This window comes from Carcharodon carcharias, chromosome 4 (assembly GCF_017639515.1).
Source record: "Carcharodon carcharias isolate sCarCar2 chromosome 4, sCarCar2.pri, whole genome shotgun sequence".
NCBI classification, from domain to species: domain Eukaryota; kingdom Metazoa; phylum Chordata; class Chondrichthyes; order Lamniformes; family Lamnidae; genus Carcharodon; species Carcharodon carcharias.
In genome coordinates this window covers 134939265-134957975 of record NC_054470.1, presented here as the reverse complement: position 1 = coordinate 134957975, position 18711 = coordinate 134939265, and the positions used below count along the sequence as shown (strand labels likewise).

The 18711-nt window shown below is 39.7% G+C and overlaps 1 protein-coding gene across 2 annotated transcripts in view; it reads right to left on the bottom strand.

Annotated features, from left to right (window-relative positions):
• ell2 (elongation factor for RNA polymerase II 2) overlaps positions 1-18711 on the bottom strand; it is a 170388-nt gene that overhangs the window by 102097 nt on the left and 49580 nt on the right. For both annotated transcript variants that reach the window (XM_041186087.1, XM_041186088.1), the window contains exons 3-4: positions 6627-6748; positions 2078-2241 (exon numbers count right to left, since the gene is read on the bottom strand). In XM_041186087.1, the coding sequence (XP_041042021.1) occupies positions 2078-2241; positions 6627-6748 (286 nt within the window). The remainder of the gene's footprint in view (positions 1-2077; positions 2242-6626; positions 6749-18711) is intronic.

Below are 18711 nucleotides of genomic sequence, written 5' to 3'. Positions count from 1 at the left end.
GTAAAGAGGTAGATGTTGCACCTTCTGCGATTGCAAGGGAAGGTGCTGTTGGGTGGGGGGGTGGTTGAGGTTTTGGGGTGATGAAGGAGGGATGTCCTGGAGGGAACAGTCCCTACGGAATGCCGACGGGGGTGGGGGGGAATGAAGGGAAGATGTGTTTGGTGGTGGTATCATGCTGGAGTTGGCAGAAATGGCAGAGGATGATCCTTTGAATACAGAGGCTGGTGGGGTGAAAAATGAGGACAAGGGGAACCCTATAAAAGGTGTGGCTATGGGTTCCCGCATGGGCCACAGTTATGCCTGTCTCTTTATGGGGTATGTGGAACATTCCTTGTTCCTTGTTCCACTCCTACTCAGGTCCCCTCCCACAACTTTTGCTCCGGTACATCGATAACTGTTTCAGTGCCTCTTCATGCTCTCGTCTGGACCTGGAAAAATTTACTAATTTTGCTTCCAATTTCCACCCCTCCGTCACTTTCACATGGCCCATCACTGACATTTCCCTTCCCCTCTGACCTCTCTGCCTCAATTTCTGGTGATAGACTGTCCACCAGTATTCATTACAAACCCACCGACTCCCACAGCTACCCCAACTACAACTCCTCACACCCTGCTTCCTGTAAGGACTCTATCCCATTCTCTCAGTTCCTTTACCTCTGTCACATCTGTTCCAATGATACCACTTTCCTAAACAGTGCTTCTGACATGTCTTCCTTCACCGAGGTTTCCCGTCCACAGTTGTTGACAGAGCCCTCAGCCATGTCCAAACCATCTCCCGCAGAAGGTGCAACATCTACCTCTTTACTTGCCCCCCTCCTCACCATCCAAGGGTCTAAACAAGTGAAGCAACACTTTACTTGCACTTCCCTCAATTTGGTCTACTGCATTCGCTGCTCCCAATGCGGTCTCCTCTACATTGGAGACACTAAACACAGACTGGGTGACTGCTTTGCAGAACACCTTCAGTCTACCCACAAGCACAACCCAGACCTTCCTGTCGCTTGCCGTTTCAACACATCACCCTGCTCTCATGCTCACATGTCCATCCTCGGCCAGCTGCAATGTTCCAGTGAAGCTCAATGCAAACTTGAGGGACAGCACCTCAGCTTCTGATTAGGCACTTTACAGCCTTCCGGACTTAACATCGAGTTCAACAACTTCAGATTATGATCTCTCTCCTCCATCCTCACCCCTTTTTGATCCCCTTTTTTCAAATATTTATTTTTTAATTTTTATATATACACATTTCTTTTTCCCAACTATTTCTATTATTTTTAAATTTATTTCCATTCATTGTTTTATCCCCACCTTTTAGCCTATTTTGATCCTTGCTCCCACACCATCCCCTCCCCCCACCACACCCCCACTAGAACCATCTGTCACTGGCTCATCCTGCTTTCTACTCAATGTCACCATTAGCACCTCCTTTAGCCTGTATCACCATCATCAACACCTCTTTGACCTTTTGTTTATGACATTGTTTGTAATCTCCTTTGCCTCCACCTAACACTGGCCTTCTATCCAGCTTCACCTGTCCCACTCCCCCTTATACAGTATATATTTCACCACATTTCTCTTTAGTTCTGAAGAGTCATCTGGACTTGAGATATTAGAACAAATGGCCAAAAGCTTGGTCAAAAAGGTGAGTTTTAAAGGAATCCAGTAAGTAAAAAGGTAATTAAATAGCAATATACATCTGGTCAACCTGATCATTTTACTCCACAACATTGTCACTGCCTGCAGCATTGACTTTGCAGGTCACATATAATAGAGCTCTTGCATCACAGCATTATGAAGGGAGGTGTTTCTATTTTGGCAGATACTGTTGGAATATAAACACTATCAATTGTTGCAACAACCACATTTCCAGCCAGCTTGGAGATTCTTCAGCTCTTGAAAAGCACAACAGCCAGAAATAAACTTGTAAGTTATTATTTTAACAAAGAAAATGTTGACATATGCGCTTATACTTTATCTCTGGCCTTGATGTGCAGTAAAAATATGGCACTGTTTACCAATAGTTTGAGTTCACATATTTTACTGAATTCTGCAAATTTACAAAAACACTTTCCCTCACCTACATATCGGCCACCAGGTTTAATAACTTTGGTACTTCGACTACGGGTTTCCTCTTCTGCTTGAGTCATGCGCTCTCGTGTTATCTGATAAGAATCATTCGTTGCACATATTGTGATTTTATCCTGTATGCTTCCAAAGCAGTCCAGTTCTGAAACTCCATTGCTAAGGGGATAGAGAAAGGGAGAGATTTAGATGTTAAGTTAGATCATTCAATATCGAAGCTGAAGCTAAGTTCCATCACTTTCATAACATTAACATAATTTTAACTATATTCGAACAAACATTTTTAAAATGGTTATGTTGAATGGCATTTTTTAAGGGGACAAATGACCAGTATATATGCCTCTTATTCTATTTCCCAAATTTGGCATAATTACTTAAGAGGATATTGTAGTCATCATGTGTTCAGAAATTGGTTGTTTGATGGAATTCGGTTGCAACAATAGCAACATGCTTTCAGCTGCAACAATCCATTCCAGGAGAGGAGTGCCATTCAAGAAAGGAGGGAGAGAAAAACAACCAGAGAACTGCAGACCAGTTAACCTTGCATCAGTCATCAGGAATGTGCTGGAATCTATTATGAAGAAAGTCTTAATAATGCACTTTGAAAATCATAACATATGATCAGACAAAATCATTATGGTTTTACAAAAAAAAACTTCGGAATGTCTCCAATAAATTTACTTACCAGTGGATGTAGTATACTTGGATTTCCAAAAGGCCTTCAATAATGGTGCCACTCAAAAGGTTAATACTCAAGATGAAGGGCCATAAAGTTGGGGGTAATGTATTAGCATGGATGGAGGATTTGTTAACGGATAAGCAAAGAGTAGGGATAAATGAGGCATTTTCAAGTTGGCAGGCTGTGACTAGCAGCAAGGAGCAGTACTGGGGTCTCAGCTATTTACAATCTATATTGATGCCTTAAAACGAAGGGAGAGAGAGAAATATATCCCAGTTTGCCAACAATACAAAGCTAGAAGGGAATGCAAGTTAAGGAGGAGGACACAGGGAAAGTTATGAGTAGGCAACAAGGTGGCAGATGGGGAACTGTGAGGCTATTCACTTTGGTTATAAGGATAGAAAAGCAGAATTTTTTTTAAAAAGGCATGAAACTTGTAAATGCTGATTTCAAAGGGATTTGGGTGTACTTTTTTTTATTCTTTGATCGATGTGGGTCTGACTGGCAGGGCCAGCATTTGTCACCCATCCCTAATTGCTCTTGAACTGAGTGACTTGCTAGGCCATTTCAGAGGGAAGTTAAGAGTCAACCACATAAATGTGGATCTGGTGTCAAATGTAGGCCTGACCAGCTAAGGCCAGCAGATTTACTTCCCTAAAAGAACCAGTGAAGACAGGTTATGACAATCAATGATAGTTTCACCTTGCCATTACTGAGGCTAGCTTTCAATTTCGGATTACTTTTTAATCAACTGAATTTAATTTTCACCAGCTGCCATGGTGGGATTAGACTTGTGCCGTCAGAGCCTTAGCTTGGGCCTCCAGATTACTAGTCCAGTGATATTACCACTACACCACCGTCACACATACAAGGAACACAAAATTAGCATGCAGGTACAGCAGGAAAGCAAATGGCATGTTGGCCTTTATTCCAAGGAAATTGGAACACAAGAATGAGAAAGTCTTTCTACAACTGTACAAGGCTTTGGTGGAAAACAGCAGACAGTTTTGGTCTCCATATTTAAGAAAGGAAATACTTGCATTGGAGGCAGTACAGTGAAGGTTCACAAAATTGGCCCCTGGAATAAGAGTGTTGTCCTATGATGAGAGGCTGTTTAAATTGGGTCTATATTCTCTAGGTTAGAAGAATGAGAAGCAAGTGCATTGAAACATACAAGGTTCTAAAAGGGCTTGACAGGGTAGATACTGAAAAGTTATTTCCCTTGGCTGGGTAATCTAGAACATGGATCTCAGGAGAAGGGGCCGATCATTTAGGACTGAGCTGAGGGGAAATTTCTTCCCTCACAGGTTTGAGAATCTTTAGAATTCTCTACCCCAGGGGGTTGTGGATGCTCAATTGTTCATCATATTTAAGGCTGAGACAGATAGATTTTTGGTCTCAGGAAATCAAGGGATTTGGGGAACAGACAAGCATGTGGAGTTGAAGCTGAAGACCAGCCATAATCGTACTGAATAGTGGAGCAGGCGCAAAAGGTTATATGGTCTACTCCTGCCCCTATTCAGGTTCATATGAAACAATATGGTTTCAAAAACTAGCAGCTGAAAGATATTATTTTTGCAATTTTGGTTTAGCCCTTAACTTCCTCTATTCTATGTCATTCATTTTCAGTTCCTCCTTTTCCTCCAACTGGACTCATAACATTAGTTGGAGGTTAGTACATATACACCAGTCTGTTGGGATATATTGTCCTTTATTTACCAACGTTATTAGCAAAGTCAATACGAGAGAACTTCAGCAAAAAATCGTCAGCATGAGTTACAAATTAACATTAACAAATGGAAAATTTCAAAATTAATTTACAGGATGTGGACATCACTGGCTAGACCAGCATTTATTGCCCATCTGTAATTGCCCTTGAGGTGGTGGTGAACTGCCTTCTTGAACCGCTGCAGTCCATGTGGCGTAAATACACTCAGTGCTGTTAGGGAGTAAGTTCCAGGATTTTGACCCAGCAACAGTGAAGGAACGGCGATATATTTTCAAGTCAGAATGGTGAGTGGCTTGGAGGGGGAACTTCCAGGTGGTGATGTTCCCATGTACCTGCTGCCCTTGTCCTTCTAGATGGTAGTGGTTGTGGGTTCGGAAGGTGCTGCCTAAGGAGCCTTGGTGAGTTTCTGCAGTGCATCTTGTAGATGGTACACACCATCAACATATTTGGTTTAAGTACTTCTAACAACCTTAAAAAGTTATGCATGTATTAATATATCTATGGCAAGCTTATTATACACTTCAATGTGAAATTCACCAGAAAATATGATCTTAAAAATGTCTGCTAGAAACAACATTGCATACTAATGGTCTTTTTCAAACCAGGCTATTTTTGACTATAGATGGAAATTTACCCCAAGAACAACATTCAATACTGTATTAAGATGACTCTTCCACCTATCCCCATTTTCCATGGTGACCATACGTATAGGCCCAGGTCTTTCAGTCAGCAGCAAGGCAGAGGTGTGCACCACTGACTATGATAAAAGTTCTGTCCTTACCTTTTTGCGCTCAAGGTTTAGGGACTTCCTGTCCCGGCTGCAGTATGCAACCATATACAAAGGCAGTCATGTGGGGCACTGCTGAGATGCAGAAGTGCCCAGGCCATGCCCCCTTTGATGTCAGCAGCACAAGGATCACCCTTCGAGGTCCAACTGAGATCGGGGCTGGGGCGAATTGTCCAACGTGTTTACTTTTATAAGCAATTTTATAAGAAAAAAGGCCTTACCAATACAGCTTCCCCTGAAAATCACTTTCCACCCTGGTCCTATGCCTGTAATTAAAAGTCCTAGGTAGAATGATGTAAATTTCTGGGCAACTTCAGGGAATCTAGCCCAAGTCTGTATTGGCATGGTCAATGTCAGAGGAAGCCATTCATGGGTCCGGGCAGCCTATTCCTGCCCATCGGAAGTTCCAAGTTTGTGCACAAGTAACGGGAACGTGAGCATCGGGACTTCTTCTGGATCCTGATGTTCAACAGCAGTGAACGTCTGAATATTTCCCACTAGCTTTATCAAAAGATTCGGCCCAACGTCACTGAGTAAAGAGGCATTAGTTCAGTTCCAAATGTGTAAAAATTTTGAACAATGTTGTCAACCCACATGTTCTCTGAAGTGGGCTTCATTTTCATTTTGTAGGAAACCTATGCAGTCAACAAAAGGTACCAACCAATCAACCCATCATTCAGGCTTAATTTCAAGCCAGAGTCTAGAGGTGAAATGGGTGCTAACCAATTGTGCCATTCTTGCCTTCCAGGACATTACTATTTCAGACACTAATTTGAAACATCATTTAAAATGCACCAGTGTTTGCCAATTTTCATTAAAATGTTTTACCAAACTAGAGTAAGTTGTTTGCTTCTCTTTCTTATACCTATTGATTTGTAGCAGTAAAATGGTAAGAACATTTGTATTTCATATCATAAGATTAAATCAACAAGATGATGTTCTTGAAACAGTCCAACTAACCATAAAATTCTTAGTTTCTTGAAATCATGGAATTCAATTTGAGCCTATAATACTTCAATCCCATTTTTTATTTGCAATCATTGAAAATTATTTAAGTGACCTGCCCCATTCACCAACACTTTTGGTAAATTCCAACTACCTATCATGCATTCCTTTAGATCAAAATACTGTCAAACTAATCTGACTTGGCTTCTTACATAAAAGCAACCAGATTACAAACAAATGATGCTCTAACATTTAAATCAAGCAGGTTGACTTGGGCATTTTTTGATCAAGTTGGCTTGCTGAATAAACATGAAATGGTTCAATGTATGTATCCTAATAATAAGCTTCCAATGAATCTTCTCACTTGAGTCATTCATTGTAAAAAGAAAGCTGGTTTACAGTACCTGGAGACATACTGCTGGACACAGTCAAAACTTCCCTGAGGGTTATCTTTTCCAACATTGGATACATAAAAGTCAAAATTTCGCACTTCGTTTCGGGCATCTGTTCTTGGAATCTTTATTAACTATGGAGAAAGGAAAATAACAGCTAGCAATTTAAAAAACACAAATCACATCTGAAGTAGGCTACCACTGGATAAATTAATCAACATAACTTTTCAGCATAATGCTTAGAGAATAATGCAATTAAAGAAAAAAAGTATATCTCGCAATATTTTCACACACTGAAGGACTAATTGAAAAAAAGGAACTCAGCTACCACAGCTGGCCAAGTTTAATGTTCTATCAAGTTGCAGCTTCCTGGCAATAAAATTTCCATTTCAGGAAAAATAAAAATTTCAACTTGGAATATACTTGATGGACAATCTTAGGACCTCAGTATCAAACATTTAATTGACTCATGCCTTTATAATAATTTTGATGGGTTACCTAAACTGCAAAGTGGGATAAAGGTCACAGAAATCATCTTCCATTCACAAGGAAGTATTTATTTGTATACACTGATTATGCTAAAGCTATTGATATGTGGCTAGCCAAGTGAAATGAAATGTACTTTTCCCTGTAGAACCATACTTTTAGCCTGTTCCAGCATTCTATCAGATAATGTCTGATCTATACCTCAACTCCATTTACCCACCTTTGCTCCATATCCATCGATGTCCCTTACTCCAACAGAAACCTATCAAGCTTAGGCTTGAAAATTTCAAATGAGGCAGCACCCACAGGTTTTTAACTGTTTTCAGGTTTCCATTACTGAAAAAGTGCATCTGGATTTCACACCTAAATGGCCTAGCTCCAATTTTAAATGTTCAGGATTTCCTCAGCAGAAAGTATCATTGCTGTATCTGGCCTGACAAATTCCTTTAGCTTTTTAAAAATATTATTAGATTAACATTCAAAACTTTAAACACAACGGTAACCAAACAAAGTTTATGGAACCTACTCATGTACTTCAAGTCCCAAAATCATTCTGATGAATCTGTAATGTATACTCTTCAAACTCAATGGGCCATAACTTCTGATGTGGCAACTGAGTCAGATTGCCACTCCACTTGAATTACTTACCTGGAAATCCAGGTGATCCTATCTCACCCAACCTGCCGACTCAGGCCAGGTGAGATCTGTGTAGTACTGGGCGCTCGCAGGGCCTACAGTCAAGGGCAGTTCAATCAAAGGTAGGTAAAACCATGTCCTTTTTATGTAAGTTTAAAGGTCCAGCTAGTAGGATTTGAAGGGGGGAGTTGGTGGGGGAGGGTTGATGGTCAGGAGTTGGGAGCCAGGCCTTAGCAGGGGTGGGGTGAGTGTCAGTGCTGTAGTTATCCAGAAGCTAGAAACGGTTTTAATTCTATAAATTTTTCTGGTTAACTGTTGTTGTAACACAGTCAGAACCAACCGAAGGTTGCAATTTAAAGTTTGATCTTCCCAGGCAATTGCCGTGCACTCCTTACCTGGGAACTTCCAGGGGAGGTGCCCAGCGCTCCTAGATATACTGCCCTAGAGCTCGGAGGTTAGGGCCCAAGATCTTTCCTGAGTTTGGGTGCTCAAATGCAGTATTCCTCATAGTGTCTAACGAAGGCCCAATACAACAGAAGCATCATTTCCACCTCATTGAAATAAAGGTCAACATTGTATCAGCCCTTCTGATTACTTTTTGTCCTTGTGCTTTTAATGATGTGTACAAGGATACCCTTTGCTAACCCACAGCTCCAAGCTTTGCACCAATCAGAAAATATTCAGATTTCTCAGAACCAAAGTGAATGGTCTCAGATCTGTTCCCCCAACTCATTGAATTGCTGATATCAGTGTTCTGCATCACTCCAGCATTAAAGCTGAAATTATATATAACATTGTCATGTGATCATATGCTGATTTTCACAATTATGTAAAGTTTCTTTGCCCATTCTACAAATATTTGGTGAGGCTGTAAAATATCTGCAGCAGATCTCCCTTGGAATCAGATTTTTAGAACTGCAAGAGTTTAATTCTGAATCCTTATAATTCAATTACAGACTTTGAATTAATTCCCAATAATGAAATGAGATTTCATTAGTCACATTAAAATGACTAAGTTAGTTCAATACTTGCTCTTGTAGCCAAAGCACTTCAATGGTGTGCAGAGATTACCAGATTGTAAAATAAAGATGATGGCTCAAATTTTGTAGTGACTCACTGCTGACATCAAAAAAAGACCCAGCAATTTCTCTGGCATGGATTTCACCTTTCCAAACATTAATTTCATTCTGGTGCCAACCTGAGGGAATCTCCAACACCCAGCAACAGTGATGCCATCAAACAGGCTAAGCAGCCAATCACAGTGAAGAATTATTAGACAGCAAACCAGGAGGGAAAAAGCACCAATTATCATCAATCGGTTCTTACAAAGTTTACAGTAAGTGAAATAAAGATTGGTACATTGTTATGTCTGCTAGACCTTTTAAGACTATTATGTTTTCAACTCTTAAGGTAAAACAGAATGCCCGAGAATTGATGATGTGAAATTGTACTGAATTTTGCCTGGCAACAAGCCCAGATGATCTGGTTGTCATGGGGACAAGGGGCCCCGGTCAAGCCCTGAAATTTAACCAGGAAATTGTGAAAGAAAAACAAAATTATCCTGGCAGTTCATCAATTAATATGAAACTGAAACACAACTTTTTCTTTACAGTTCCAAAAAATTTTTTGAACTTGCAATTTCAATTTTTAAAAAAATACTTATTGGAGAGCCACTGCTGTAATGATGCGCTTGGAATTATGGTACTTTATAAGTGGCAGAAATATTTTTGGTAAGCTTCTAAAGTTGACTGCAAAATAGGATTTGTAGAAGCCTGCATTAAGTGAGAAAATACTTTCAATTTCTGAACGGAACATCATAAATTTTAACAGCATAATGCCAGGGAGATTAGCCTTTGGGAAAATGTAACTTATTCAAATTTGAATAAGTTTCCCCCATCCCCACCCTACCAAATGCCTTGGACCATTTTAAGATTTCATTAACAGTTTCCAGCATTGAAGCAACTGCAATTGTTAGATATTAGAAGGTTGTAATTCCCAACAGACATCTCTTGTCATGGTGACTGAGGGTATGCAACAGTTGCAGTGGAAGCTTTTGGATTACAGGACAATGATTCTACTTTGTCTCACCTAACTCTTGAAATCAATTGCATTTGGAAAGTGGAAGGACAAAACACAGGCCTGAATAATCTGAGCAGCAGCAATGCTTTACGCATCAAGCTGGGCGCGAGGATCGTCAACCCGACATTGCTGCAAATTTCAGCCAGGATCAGCTATAGAAATGCGCAGCGCAGACATACCAACATACGAACTAGGAGTAGGCCACTTGGCCTTTCAAGCCTGCTCCGCCATTCAATATCATGTAACCTCCCGCCTATCCCCGATAACCTTTCACCCCCTTGTTAATCCAGAATCTATCTAGCCCTGCCTCAAAAATATTCAAAAACTCTGCTTCCACTGCCTTTTGAGGAAGAGAGTTCCAAAGATTCATGGCCCTCAGAGAAAAAAATTGCTCCTCATCTCTGTCTTAAATGACCAACCCTTATATTTAAACAGTGACCCCTGGTTCTAGATTCTCTCACAAGAGGAAACACCCTCTCCATCCACTCTGTCAAGACCCCTCAGGATTGTAATGGTTTCGATCAAGTTGCCTCTTGCTCTTCTAAACTCCAGTGGATACAAGCCTAACCTGTCCAACCTTTCCGCTTTAGACAACCTGCCCATTCCTGGTATGAGCCAAGTAAACCTTCTCTGAACTGCTTCGAATGCATTTACATCTTTCCGTAAATAAAGAGACTAATACTACACACATTCCACCAGATGTGGTCTCACCAGTGCTCTGTACAACTGAAGCATAACCTCCCTACTTTTCTATTCAATTCCTCCCACAATAAACTAATAATAATAGCTAATTATATTAGCTTTCCTAATTGCTTACTGTACCTGCATACTAGACCTTTGTGATTTATACACTAGGACGCCCACGTCCTTCTGAATCTCAGAGTTCTGCAATCTCCCTCTATTTAGCATATTAAGCTTCCTGCCAAAATTGACAATTTCACCATTTGCCAGGTCTTTGCCCACTCACTTAACCTGCCCATGTCATTTTGTGGCCTACTTACATCCCCCCACAACTTATTTTCCTAAGTTTCTTTATGTTGTCAGCAAATTTATCAACCATACCATCTGTCCTTTCATCCAAGTCATTTATATAAGTTGTAAGGAGTTGAGGCCCCAACATTGATCCTTGGTGGGTGGTGTGGATGGGGGCATTGGTAGTTGGATCTGGCCAGGGGTGGTGGGGGCATGCCTAGTTGAGTCTGGATTGGAGGTGTGTAGTTGGGTCCGGTTGTGGGTGGTGTAGTCAGGTTGGGCAATAGCTGGGTCAGGCTGGGGGCACGGTGGGTTAGTCGGTTCGGGCCCAGGGTATACCAAAGTGGCCTGGGCTGGGAGGTGGGGGCAGTGTGAGGAGAGGTGATTGGTGGTCAGTTTTGGAGTTATCCAGGAGTTGAACCAGGTTTTAAACTAACGTTCCCTGCGTAACTATCCAGCTAAGTCCCGTGGATCTAGCCCAAGTCTCCAGAGTCAGAGACATTTGCACAGGGACCCACACAACAGGGAATTGCATATCAGAAGTTTAAACTTTCCAGGCTATCCTCATATATGTCTGCATGTCAGGGCCCCTACAGGATGCCAACGTGCATCTTCCATTGTATGCCTGGGGTCTCCAAGGGACTGGAAGATTTGGGCCATGGTTTTGAGATTTCAAAAAAAAAAATTCTAGATGAAGAATTGAAGGATACAAATTGTAACCCCGTATCATCTCATGTATAATAAACTTCAGGGAATTAAAATAGAAACAGTAAATGCTGGAAATACTCAGAAGGTCCCAATGTCCCAGACCCCTCAGCAAACATTAAAAATTCATATCATTGCTGCCTGTGCTGTGAGCAGAGTGACTGCCACTTTAGTCTATTTAGCAAGTAACTTACTTTGTATGCAAAATGTTTTAAAACATGCTGAGATGCAATGTGGTGCTACGTAAATTGAAAATCTTCCCCTCTTTTTTTCCTCCAAGCCAATGAAAATCAGCTCTGCAAAAGTTAAATAATTCCAATTTGTAAACAGTAGGTACATGACCAAGTCTTAAATTTTGCTTACAAAGTGTAAAGATCTTCAGAACATATTGCCTGATAAATGCAACTTTAATTGGTCACACTATAATTTTAAACACTACATACAGCTGAAGGATTTTCTTGTGTAATAGAGCACAAATTAATTCTAGCAGCAAGACAACACAGCTAAAAGTAAATGCTCTCCTCCTTAGAAACTATACCTTGTGCAACCTGGAGTACTTAAAAAGCATTCTCATCTGCTGAGAAGTTGCAGTATTTGAAGAAAGTTGACTAATATGGGTGACATACTTTTTAGACAACTGAGAACGGCAGTGCAGTGTCACACGAACAACTTTAGTTTACTGAATCAAATAAGTTAATCGTTGCCTTAATATTGTTTTGCCTGTTTTATTAACGAAAGGCCGCTGCAAATATAAAAGTGAGGACTATTTATAAACAGCAGCAAATGGATTCCTGACCAGACTGAAAGCAGCTACAAGGCCATCCATCCCTCCAGGAGATAGCTTCAGAACATGCTTAAAAACATGTTTGAGTTCCCAGACAGCCCAATGAAACATCTGGGAACGGTTTGCATTTAATTTTAATGCAAGCAGAGAACCCAACAGTTCTTGCCAACTCTCTGCCAACATTAAAATTTATCACTTACTTAGAAGCCAGTGAATGCAACTTTATGCACACATCTTTGCTGTCTCTGGACAGACAACGGCAAAGGATATAGCTGACTAGTTCAGGTCTACCAGTTCTGCATCACATTTCTATGAAAGAGATAGGGTGAAACAACTGAAGAGAACCAGGGTGTACTATTAGTAAGGAGAAAGAAGGACAAAGGATTAGGGAAGCTAGGTAGCGTTAGAGTAAGAAACATTAAGGTATTAGGCGGGGCAAACTAAGAAGGAATACAAGGTGCATCTTAAGTTTACAGCACATGCTTATGAATGCACAAAGTTTGGTTAATAAGGTTGGTGAGTTGCAGGTGCAATTAGCCACATGGAAATACGATTTTGTAGTGATAATGCAGACTTGTCTAAAAAAGGCAGGACCGGGTACTGGATATGCCTGGATACATGGTGCTCAGGAAAGAAAGGAGATGGGTGGCAATATTATATAGGGTGCAAGAACTGTAGGATAATGATAATGGGGGACTTCAATTATAATATAATCCTAATGTAGACATGGGCAGTAATAAAGGGCAGAGAGGGGGAAGAATCTTTGAAGTGTGTTCAGGAGAATTTTCTTGTTCAGTACATTTCTGGCCCATTGAAGGAGACGACATTGTTGGGTCTGGTTGTCAAATGGGATTAAATGTCAATTGGGGAACAAGAAGGCAACAGTGATCATAGTATCATACGGTTCAGATTAGCTATGTAAAAGGAACAATTTAGAATAAAAGTAATCAATTAGCAGAGGGCAAAGTTTAGTGAGTTGATAGCGGACCTGTCCCAGGAAAATTAAAATCAAAGACTAGCAAGCAAAACTGTTACAGAACATTGTCTTTAAAGAGGAAAGGATTTGGGTACAAAAATTAATTTTAAATTGCAAAATGAAACAATGTTCAGAAACCATACCTTGCTCAACCTGGAGTGCTTAAAGTATTCTCATCTGCTGAGAAGTTGCAGTATTTGAAGAAAGCTGACTAATATGGGTGACACTTAATAAACAAATGAGGAAGACAACGAAGTGTCACAAACAACTTTAGGTTACTGCATCAATAAGTTTTAATCATTTCCTTAAAATTGTTTTGATTGTTTATTAACGAAAAGCCACTGCAAATATAAAAATGAGGACCATTATAAACAGCAGCAAATGGATTCCTGACCAGGCTGAAAGCAGCAGCTACAAGGCCATCTCTTCAAGAGGTAGCATCAGAACATACTTAAAATCATGTTCAAGTTAGTTCCCAGATAGCCTATGAGGGGGAAAGGAGCAAGTAAATCCAGAATTCCCTGGAAAGAGATAGAGGATAAGGTGAACCAGGAAAAAAAAGGGGGCATATGAAAGATATCAGGTTGACAATACAAGTGAGAACCATGCTGAATATCAAAAGTTCAGAGAGGAAGTGAAAAAGGAAATGCAAAAGGCAAAGGGAGTACGAGAAGAGACAGGTAGCTAAAAGGGAATCCAAAAACCTTCTACAAGCATATAAATAGTAAAGGGACACTAAGTTGGGGAATGGCTTTTTTACTCTTTCACATGATGTGAGTGTTGCTGGTTAGGCCAGCATTTGTTGCCCATCCCTAATCATCTTGGAGAAGGTGGTGGTGAGCTGCCTTCTTGAACCGCTGCAGTCCATGTGTTGTAGATACATCCACAATGCTTTTGAGAAGGGAGTTCCATCACCGAATATATTTATAGCCAAGTTGCACCGATTTTTGGTTTCTCAGGGAATCAAGGGATATGGGGCAGGGACAGGAAAGTGAATTTGAAGCCCAAGATCAGCCATGATAATATTGAATGACAGAGCAGGCTCAACGGGTCATATGGTCTACTCCTGCTCCTTTCTGTTGTGTTCTTGAGTAAATAGAGGCAAACTATTTCCACTGGCAGAAGAATCACAAACCAGACTACACCATTTAATTGATTAACAAAAGGACCAAAGACGTGAGGAAATTTTGCTTTACAATAAACAGTGACTGGTTACAATCTGGAATACAGTTTCTAGAGGCAGGTTCAATCGTAGCTTGAATTTGATAAGCAACTGAAGGGAATAAAACTGTAAGACAACAGGGCTAAGGTAGGCGAGTCGGGCTAGCTAAATTGCTCTTACAGTTAACTAGCACAGATTCGACTGGCCTCCTTCTGTGCTGTAACCAATGATTCTATGCTTGAGAAACTTAACAGAAAATAAATTCCTGTATTTGAAAGAATAGCTCTAGGTGGGAAAATATTACAGAATGGAAAAAGCAGAGCACACTTATGCAAAAAATCAGTTTTCTGGAAACTGCAGTATGTTCAGTGTTTATAGGTACATTTATCATTCATAGCTGCCATTGTAAAGGCTCTTGGGCATTAACAGGACTGGTGAAAGGACTTTTATAACCACCTAAACAGACAGTTGCGCTGTTCATAATCTTTACATATTTTACATTCTTCTCTTCAAGGGCGGATTGATTATTTTGTTACTTATACCCATTACTTTGCCAATTAAAGCAATTGTAGAATTCAGTCCTTTAACACAGACTCTTTAGAGAAACAGCAATATTGCAATATTATAACTTTCCAAGTTGACCTTCACTACTGATTCAGCCTTCTCCATGGGTTACCTCTCCACTTGGTCCAAGCAAATTTCAGCCTCTGATGTTGGGGGACCTAGCTTCACCTGTACCCTCCATTACAAACCACAACCTGCCCAACCACAAAACTTAATTATTGGTAACAGGTCTATTTCTTATAGTTGTTGGGGCTATTTCATTTGGCATGTCAAATGTTGGCCTAGGGGAAAACAATATAATTCCATTGTTAATATAAGAACATAAGAACTAGGTGTAGGAGTAGGCAATTCAGCCCCTCAAGCCTGCCCCGCCATTCAATGTGATCATGGCTGATCTCATTTCAGCCTCAACTCCAATTTCCCGCCTCTCCCCATAAGCTTTCAACTTGTTACTAATTAAAAATCTGTCTATATCCTCCTCAAATTTATTCAGCGTCCCGGCATCCACTGCACTCTGAGGTAGTGAATTCCAGAGATTCACGACCCTTTGAGAAAAGTAATTCCTCCTCATCTCTGATTTAAATCCACCACCCCTTAGCCTACAACTATGGCCTCTCATTCTAGAATGCCCCACAAGGGGAAACATCTGCTCCACATCTGCTTTGTCTATCCCCTTTAACATCTTATATACCTCAATTAGATCTCCTCTCATCCTTCTAAACTCTAGCGAGCCTAAACTGCTCAATCTCTCCTCATATGACAAGCCCCGCATCTCTGGAATCAATCTAGGGAACTTGCTCTGAACCGCCTCCAATGCAACTACATCCTTCCTCAAGTAAAGGCACCAAAACTGTGCACAGTTCTCCAGGTGCAGTCTCACCAATGTCTTGTACAGTTGCAACAACACTTCCCTATTTTTATACTCTATTCCTTTAGCAATAGATGCCAAAATTCCATTTGCCTTCCTTATTACCTGCTGTACCTGCATACTAGCTTTCAGCGATTCATGCACAAGGACACCCAAATCCCTCTGCACTGATGCATTTTGAAGTTTCTATCCATTTAAATAAAAAAGTTGCCTTTTTAGTCTTCCGTCCAAAATGGATAACCTCTCACTTATCCACCTTAAACTCCATCTGCCAATTTTGGTCCATTCACCTAACCTGTCCATTTCCATTTGTAAATTTCTTATTTCTTCATTGCAACTTACTTTCCCACCTATTTAATATGCACCGAAAACAACAGCTAACTAACGTTAACTGAGATAGTCAATCAGGAGTATTACAAAATCCTAATGTTGGAACCCAATAAACAAAAGCATAATGTCATTGATTTATACAAATTTCTTTAAAGTGGCACAAGGCCTGTAAAAATATTCAAAATCTTCCATTAAAGAAGATAGTCACTTAAGAATAAAATCCTGGTCTCTTCCACCATGTAAAATAAAAAAAACCATCTAACTTGTATATATTAAAATAATTTTACAGATCATGTCATGAAAGCAGGTAGTGTACAGTAGCTTATAAAGTAACACTATGATTGCTCAGTGATAACACCATCACTGCTGAGCCAGAAGGTCATAAGGTTGAGCACTATTTCAGAACTATGAATACATAAACTCAGCTGGTACTTCAGTAGGATGCTGAGAGTGTTATGTGTTGCTATCTTTCTGATGACATATCAAATTGAAGCTCCACTGCCTCAGCTCATCACTATTCAAAAAGCAAAAGAGTGTTCTCCAGGTATCTTGGCCTACATTTATCTCTCGAATATTAAACCAGATTATCTGGTCATTTATTTCACTGTTGCTTGAGAGACCTTTCAAATTGACTATTGCATTTGCCTAAGTTACAGCAGTGACTATAAAAAATAATCCATTGGTTGTGTAGCACTTTAGGTTGTTAAGAGAATGAAAATTACATAAATGCAAACTTTTTTTTAAAATTGCCCTTTAACATAGCCAAACTATTTCTATATAGTTGTACAACTAATTTTGTATTTGTACATTTAAAGACAGAAAAGTTATTTATTTCAAGGTTCTTATCCTTTGCACTTTTACAGTGAAAATGCAGCACCGTTTATGCTAAACGCTGAAACTTTGCTTTTGAAAATAAGTTTTCAATAGAGCACCTAGTTTTAAGGAATCAGGTAATAGTCCACACCTATGAATCCAAAATAGCTTTCTTGCTGTCAAACAATTTGAATGATCCAATAATTTGTATTAGCACTGTTAACACACTTGGTAAAGCACAAAGAGAATGGATAGATGATCGGATGTATTTGATACCTGTCTTGGATCTCTTCCGGTGATCAGGAAATATCATGATCATTTTCAGAACTAACAGAGGGGAAAAACTGTTCCATTAAAATGCATAATAATGCAACTATTTCCAACAGAAGAGGTTTCCTTGAAATTTTAAACTAGAATACGGCAACAATATTTACCAATGTCATTTTAAAAATCTAGAAGAACTCCAATAACTTGAGACTCAACAAAATAGCTATGCTATTATGGGTACCTTTGCTAGAAGTAAAAATCAACTGAATATTATAAACAAACCAGCTAGGCTGCATAAAAACACTATACCGCTGTGGGAAGAGATGCAACAGAATTCCACAGATTGAATGAGATTTCTCTCATTTTGCCACTATAGATTGTATGAGAATGATTCTTTCCCACACTGTTTACAAGTAAATAGTGGCAATGGATGCAACCTGCTTTTACCAGAAATGCAAATAATTTTGCCAAAAAGTCTCAATTGCGATTTTTGAACAATTCTACATGCAAGTTTAACACCGTCACCTAATAGGTCTTGAACATGCAGTTGAAGATGCAGTTCTGAGGGATTACTGCAGACTTTTGGATAACACGTTAAATTGAAGTATTGTTAGTCTATTCCAGTGATTCAGGTATACAAAGATCGCATGTCACTAATTCAATACACCAGTGTCCTGGCCAACATCACTCCCTCAACTGAGATGACTGCTAATCTCATTGCTGTTTGCAAAATCACAGCCTACAAAACAAAGGCTATTGGACTTCAAAGTAATTCATTATACACAAGACTGAAACAAGTCGTGACTCTGGAGCAAAGCAGACAGTTCTTGGAGGAGAATCTCACTTCACTTTGCTCCAGAGTAAGTTTGGAACTTTGACTACAAATTTGCACTGCTGCCTCTTACATCAATGTAAACTGAAACCATTTGATATGCACTACAGTTATGGCATCAATTCAGTCTGAATTGCTTCAGCTTCTTGAGGGACATAAAAACATCTCTGCTCTAAACTTATTTCAGTATTTACATTTATCTTAGATTGTTGTAACAGATTCTGCATTATTTACACAATTCATCGTGTTCCATGAAAAGCTAAGTAATTGGCAGCTTTTATTTCCTCCAAGTTGTCCAAATTAATGCAGTTACCTATAGAAATTTATATTAGCATGTGCCCCACATTCTTGCCTCTGTGTATTATAGAGCAGTGATATTATCAATATGCTTAGATGACTTTGTCTTCATGGTTCTAAATGTCATGTAAGCTCCAAAATAGGAGTCGCGAAATAGCAATTCTATGTTTTATAAATGCATAAAGAGCTAGAGGAAAACCCAGGAAAGAATAAGGTTGATTAGAGGCCAAAACACTTTCTGATCTGTGTGAGGAAACAGAAGGGACGTAGCATGGTTCTTTATGAATATTTAAAATATAAAAAGATGGGAATGGTACACATATTGT